This window comes from Pelophylax lessonae (genome assembly GCF_965119305.1).
Source record: "Pelophylax lessonae genome assembly, chromosome: 1".
Classification (NCBI taxonomy): domain Eukaryota; kingdom Metazoa; phylum Chordata; class Amphibia; order Anura; family Ranidae; genus Pelophylax; species Pelophylax lessonae.
In genome coordinates, this window is record NC_138768.1 from 99,892,311 (window position 1) to 99,899,517 (window position 7,207).

The window sequence follows — 7,207 nt, forward strand, 5'->3', positions numbered from 1 at the left end:
ACGCATGTTAGAGTGGACAAAAATAAATTCAGATAAAAGATGGGTTAAGATTGAAACCACACTATAAGTAAAACACAATTAAATAAAAATATTTGGATTCCATCAAAGTGTAGGGAAATGCACGTATATACACATGAATTGACGAGATTGGTATATAAAACATGGGCTATGATTCACAGACAGGCTAAATGGGAGTATAATTCTCCGTTGATATCATTAGAAGGCACAAAATATTTTGCACCTGGGAATGGGACACAATTTGGGAACTGGGTAAAAAACAAACAATTAAAAGATAACACAAAGTGGAAAGATTAGGCTATATCATGAAATCAACAGTCGGGGAAGAAATATATTGTCGAATGAATGGAGATATCTCCAGTTAAAACATTTTGTGAGCTCTCTGCCACAACCTATCAGATCCAAGAAGGACCTGAATCTAGTGGAAAAACTTCTTAATCCCTTATCAAAAATAAAACATGGTATATCTCAAGAGGTTAACAGAGATGGCGGGCCTGAAGAAGCCTCCATTCATTAAAACATGGGAAAAAAGATAGACTTTAAAGCAGCATGAAGTGAGTGCTGTACTGAGAGCCATATATTGTTTGGGATAGATGTGGACACCATTGAAATTAATTATAAAAGTATAATCGAGATGGTATAGAACACCAGTAAAAGCACAAAAATATCATCCAGAGAAATCAGACTTGTACTGGAGGAGCTGTAATGCGTAGGGTACAAGGTTTTATATTTGGTGGGAATGTCCCAAGATCCGTGTTTACTGGCAGAAAATTCAACAGCTTATCAGGGAAATTACAGGCGTGTTTCACAGACGATCTGTGGAAGTGCTTATTTCATAAAACAGACAGAACACAAAAGCAGTATTAAAACACGCTCGTCCCAAACCTGATAAACGCTGCAAAAGGGGCAATATCAAAAAAATGGTTAGATACAGAAAGTCCCACTCTCAGAGACTGGTTCAATAGAACCGAAAATATATACACAATATGGAACACCTAGGTAGTAGAGATGAGGAACAGGTTGAGAGCTTTTCAAATAAATGGAGAAAATTGGCATACTTCTAAAAGACTAACAAATACAGGTCCCTCTCAAAAAAATTAGCATATTGTGATAAAGTTCATTGTTTTCTGTAATGTACTGATAAACATTAGACTTTCATATATTTTAGATTCATTACACACAACTGAAGTAGTGCAAGCCTTTTATTGTTTTAATATTGATGATTTTGGCATACAGCTCATGAAAACCCAAATCTATCTCAAAAAATTAGCATATCATGAAAAGGTTCTCTAAACGAGCTATTAACCTAATCATCTGAATCAACTAATTAACTCTAAACACCTGCAAAAGATTCCTGAGGCTTTTAAAAACTGCCAGCCAGGTTCATTACTCAAAACCGCAATCATGGGTAAGACTGCCGACCTGACTGCTGTCCAGAAGGCCATCATTGACACCCTCAAGCAAGAGGGTAAGAGACAGAAAGAAATTTCTGAGCGAATAGGCTGTTCCCAGAGTGCTGTATCAAGGCACCTCAGTGGGAAGTCTGAGGGAAGGAAAAAGTGTAGCAGAAAACGCTGCACAATGAGAAGAGGTGACCGGACCCTGAGGAAGATTGTGGAGAAGGACCGATTCATTTGTAACATGTCACACCCTCACGTTACAAAAGGTGAACATGTCCTTTTAAATCTAAGTCTCTTGCATTATCTAAATTCCACAAGCAAAAATACAGCTGAAATTGAATGAGCTGATTTCAGCAAAACAAACTTTTCATTATCTCTCTTTTATAAATCAATTAAGAAGGGTAGGGATTAAGATTGGTGGTGTTGTCCTATACCAAAAAATCAGGTTACACCTTTCAAATAAACCAAGCTATCTGTATGCTATTAGCAGCAGTTCAAATTCTGCTCCTGCTTTATTTTACTTTCTTTCTTAAAAATCAGCTCCACGGCCTGACGTGTCTGCAGATCAGCTTTATATTTAAGAACAGCTTAAAATGTCCCCACAATAATGTCTTTAGTAAAAATGGCATATAAGCTTTCACTTACCATCGACTGGGTAAAGGTCGACATTTCTGTTGCATTTTCCTGTTCCAATTTTAGGATTCGACCGTGTTTTGGAGGGCTGGACATTTGGAATGTTATTGTCCTGTTATTTATGTCACTCTGGTCATTGGTTACAGCTTTTAACACCTCTGAAGAAATGACCCTTCGCGTTCCTGGACAATAAAAAAATATATATATGGCAGTAAGTACAACAAAAAGGTAGATGAGGACAAAAGTAGTAAACAGAAGAAGCACAATACATAACACAAAGAGCTTTTAATTTATCCCTTTCATGACCAGATTTCATTAAAGCTTAGACACCCAGACCAAATTTAGCAGCATCTGTTAGCTTGACTATAGCTCTATGGCTAACTGTCAGCTGGACAAGTGAGGTCTGAGAACTATAGAGAGCGTGCTTACTTCAAACACTTAGTATAAGTGGTAAAGTTTGTGAAAGGTTAAGAGTTTATCTTCTTTCATTATCCTTAGCATTAACCCTATTCATTTCCTGAAAACACTTTTTACTGAAAATATTATATATATTTATTTATTAGGGATCGACCGATTATCGGCAACACCGATATTGCCGATATTTCGGGAAAGTGCTTGTACCGGAATGATGCCTGCAGCTAGAGGCATCACCCCGGTACCGGTCGGCTGACTTGTAATGACAACCGATGCAGCTGAGAAGCCGCTTGGCTGTCATTACAAGGAGCGGGAGGGGACGTCCCCCCCCCCCTTCCGGCCGCCTTCCGCGGCTCGCCCGGGTCTCCCGTCCCACTGGGAGACCCGGGCATCCTATCTCCACCGCCACCAAATAGAAGACCCGATCAAAGCCGCATTCGGCTCTGATCGGGTCTCCGTGTAAAAAACCCGGAAGTAATGTCATGACATGACAATTAAAAAAACTGACAGCATTCAAAACAGCCAAACTAGGCGTTTTGAATGCTTTTCAGTGTCGAGGAGGGGTTTGGGGTCTTTTAGACTCCCAGATCCCTCCACAAGGAGTCCCTTTGGAAAAAAAAGAAATGTTTTTACATTTCCGAAAATATCGGCCGATACCAATATTCAATGACCAAAATATCGGTATCGGCATTAAAAAAACTATATCGGTCGATCACTAATTTTATATATAACCTCATTACTGCTGGTGCTGGATAGTACAATAGGATGTTTTTATTCTGTAAAATGTATAACCTCCAGTTATCATATTTATGTAGCATATAGGACTATATAATCATAGCGGGGGGTGGGGGGGGGGCTTTTAAGTTCAAGGCTAAGGGAGTAGTCCCAACTAAAACATGTGATCTGGCAGTCTTAAGCCCTGTACACATGAATATCGTACAGTATGCAGTAGATACCGGCTGACATTGGGGCCATGTGTACAGGTCCTTATTTCACAGAAGTCGATCTCACGACCAGCTTCTATCGAACGAGAATGCTGGAAAACCAGCAGATGATCAGCATCTGATCAGCGGTCTCGGCCAATAGCCGCAAATGCTGATCAGTGTGTTCTGGCGGGGAGGCGGCCCATCTCTCAGAACACAATAGCTCAACAGGGAGATCGCTGTACTAACATCACATTGTTAGTACAGGACCTCCTTGCAAGCACCTCCGTTTTTTTTCTGTTCAGCCAGGGAAAAAAGTTACAGTGTATACCAGGGCTTTATACAAATGTAACACAAATATTACAGGCAATCTGTGTTACTGTTGGTAATGCAAAAATCATTTAGCAAGCAGCCTACTAATACTGGTACTATACGGTTAGATTTTAAAAATCTAACCGATTGCTTCAGCCATGCTTGCAGCATGGATGGATGAATCCCTCCTGTCAGCTTATTGTATTCCTACAGCTGTCAGAACACCTAAACAAGAGATGTATCCAATTAAATACAGCTGCTGTTCGGCTGACAATTTTCCATGCAGTATCTTCAATTTTTGAAGAATGTTGGGTGGGAGGGTGCTGGACAGGGCCACCTATGTAGAGAGTTTCAGAAAATTAATTGAATACTGACCAAAATGTATGGTTTTTAATATCAATAGACATCAGCATGTCAATTTGGAGGATAGAAGCATGTATTTGAGAGAGATAGAAAGTGTTCTGTGGTGGGAGTCTTAGCAAGCCATTAAATGCCACCCATGATTAGCCTTAGGTAACCAAAACATCAGAAACCAAATATTTCTATGACACGGTTCTATGCATCTGTTTTTAATAAAAAAACAAAAATAAAAAAATAGGAGGTCACAGATAAAATGCTGTTGCAGTACTTACCTGGAAATACACCAAGACCTTTATTTACTTCCACATTTATAACCAGGGTTCTTGCTGTGATGCTAAATATTTGTCTAGGTGCAAAATTCAAACCATCTGTAACCTGGAAGTTGAATCCCCCAGACATTGGTCCTGAAACAAGACCAGCAAAGAAAACAACATCTTTAGCAAGAGTACAACACTGCTGGCTTTACTTCCAGGAAATGATTTAGTATAACATGGGTTTGATTTACTAAAGGCACATAGAATGGGCACTTTGCAAGTGCAGTTTCCCCAGATCTTCGTAAATAATGGGAAACTCTGTTGACTTCCATCATCCAATCACGTGCATAAAAAAAAAACACTTTTTAAATTTTATTTTCCTCACATATAATTGGGTATGCATTGCAAAGTGAAGCTTCACCTCATTTACTAACTTCTGGAGCAACAGTGCTTGCAAAGTGCAGTTTTTTTTGCCTTTAGTAAATCCACCCCATGACTATTTCTACACTGTAAAAAAGGGGACTGTCACATTTCTTTCTTAATTTCTACTAAATTATATCTTTATTCTCCTGAAAAAAATAAATAAAAAATTAATACAAATTAATTCGTTAACCACTTGAACTCCGGAAGGTTTACCCCCCTTCATGACCAGGCCATTTTTTGCGATATGGCATTGCGTTAATTTAAAAATTGCGTGGTCATGCAATGCTGTACCCAAATAAAAAGGATGCCTTTTTTTCCCCACAAATAGAGCTTTCTTTTGGTGGTATTTTATCACCTCTGCGGTTTAAAATTTTTCGCTATAAACAAAAAAAAAAGACAATTTTGAAAAACAAAAAACAATATTTTTTACTTTCTGCTATAAAACTTATCCAAAAAAAAAAAAAAAATCAAAATGTCTTCATTCATTTAGGCCAATATGTTTCCTGCTACATATATTTTTGGTAAAAAAAATCCCAATAAGCGTATATTGTTTGGTTTGTACAAAAGTTATAGCGTCTACCATCTATGGGATAGATTTATGGAATTTTTATTTATTTCCTAGTAATGGCAATGATCAGCAACTTATAGCAGGACTGCGACATTGCAGCAGAAAATCTGACACCAAGTGACACTTTTTGGGGACTGTGCCTAACCTGTGCTTGTGTACACTGTGAGTTGCTTGTACTATGAGAAGGCAGAGATCAGTGATCCTGCTTTGCAGGAACTCAGGATCACAACCTTCCTTTCTCACAGAACGGCGATCTGCCTTATTTACATAGGCAGACCGTCATTTTGCCTTTGTCTCAAATGATCGGCTAATCCCAGCAGACATTGTGTCCGCTGGACACGCTGATTGGTGTATCCAATCACAGCCGAAGGGGGTCACAGGCGGCACGCGTGCACGCCCCAGACCCGGAAGTGCAGATCACATACAGGTTGGCAAGCCTTTGATGACTCTGCAAACTATTTTTATATAGTTTAACATTTTTTTTTGCCATCTCTGGGAGCCTCTGCTTTTCCCCCTCTTTGGTTAACAAGCAATGCAGGTTAGTTGACCTGCTCTATTCACACTATAAATCCCATAGTGCCTAGTCCATCTCAGAAGCAAGCAAGAGAGGGTGAATATGTTCCTACATACAGTGAGACCAATGCTACTATGCTTGTGTAAACAAACATTTCACACTATAGGACATCAATTTCCCTGTAAATCCAGCATAAAAAATAGACCATTTTTAAATCTTCATTTGCTCACCATTGTGTACAAACACCAGCTGTCCATTATTTATGTGCTGCTGGGTGAAATTGAGAATGCCCCGATCTGGATGGGATTTCAGTGCGAGGTGGCCATTGCTGGGGGGAGTGATGAAAAACACTAGATCAGCTGGGGAGGTGTCCTTATCTTCAGCCAACAGATCATTAGAAGTCACTTCAGTCACAGAGCCAACCCAGACCTAAAAGACAAATGGTGCTTAAATGCCAGGCCAACCTTCATGGGACCAATAACACAGAGCTTTATAACCTACTGTACCCTTCATATTACCAGATTATTACCTTTGTATAAGACAATAAAACTGATAACCTAAATATCAATTAGGTTTCATGAAATGCCTTGATAAAAAGGACATTGCATGGCACCACCATTTTAATAGGTTTGAAGGGTTTAGTATGTGTTTGTCTGTACCATGTAGTAATCTAACATTTGCTTTCTTCTCATAGCTTAACCACATTAACTCCAGAAGATTTCACCCCCTTCATGACCAGACGATTTTTTTCTAATTGGCGATTGCGCAGTCATGCAACACTGTACCGAAATTAAAGATATTTTCACACAAACATAGCTTTCTTTTGGTTGTATTTGATCACCAATGGGTTGATTTTTTGTGATATAAATGAAAAGACAGAACATTTTGAAAAAAAAACAATATTTTTTACTTTCTGCTATAAAACATATCCAAGACAAAAATTTTAAAAATCAAAATTTCTAAAACAATTTAGGAATGCTTCTACATGTCTTTGAAATGCTTCTACGTGTCTTTGGTAAATAAAAATCCCAATAAGTGTATATTGATTGGTTTGTGTGAAAGTTATAGCGCCTACAACTATGATGATATACTGGAATATTTATTTTATTATACTATTAATGGCAGCGATCAACGACTTATAATGGGACTGCGATGGGAGTGCGGTGGGAAATGTGACACTAACTGATGCTGGGTTGAACTAACTGCCAATGACATCACCAGTGAAGTGATCAGTGATAATACTATATACGGTCACTGTACTAATGACACGGGCTGGAAAGGAGCAACATCTAGGGCGATCAAGGCATAAATGTGTGTCTAATAATGTGTAATGTGTGCTGCTTTTACTTCGAGATCTCTCAGTTTCTCATTCCCGGCTTTGCAGGGAT

At 38.8% G+C, this 7,207-nt stretch overlaps 1 protein-coding gene across 1 annotated transcript in view; it reads right to left on the minus strand.

Moving 5' to 3' along the window:
* LOC309563338 (chondroitin sulfate proteoglycan 4-like) overlaps positions 1–7,207 on the minus strand; it is a 133,819-nt gene that overhangs the window by 21,682 nt on the left and 104,930 nt on the right. Inside the window, exons 6-8 of the mRNA XM_082267733.1 lie at positions 6,050–6,248; positions 4,333–4,464; positions 2,064–2,233 (exon numbers count right to left, since the gene is read on the minus strand). Coding sequence (XP_082123859.1) covers positions 2,064–2,233; positions 4,333–4,464; positions 6,050–6,248 — 501 coding nt within the window. The remainder of the gene's footprint in view (positions 1–2,063; positions 2,234–4,332; positions 4,465–6,049; positions 6,249–7,207) is intronic.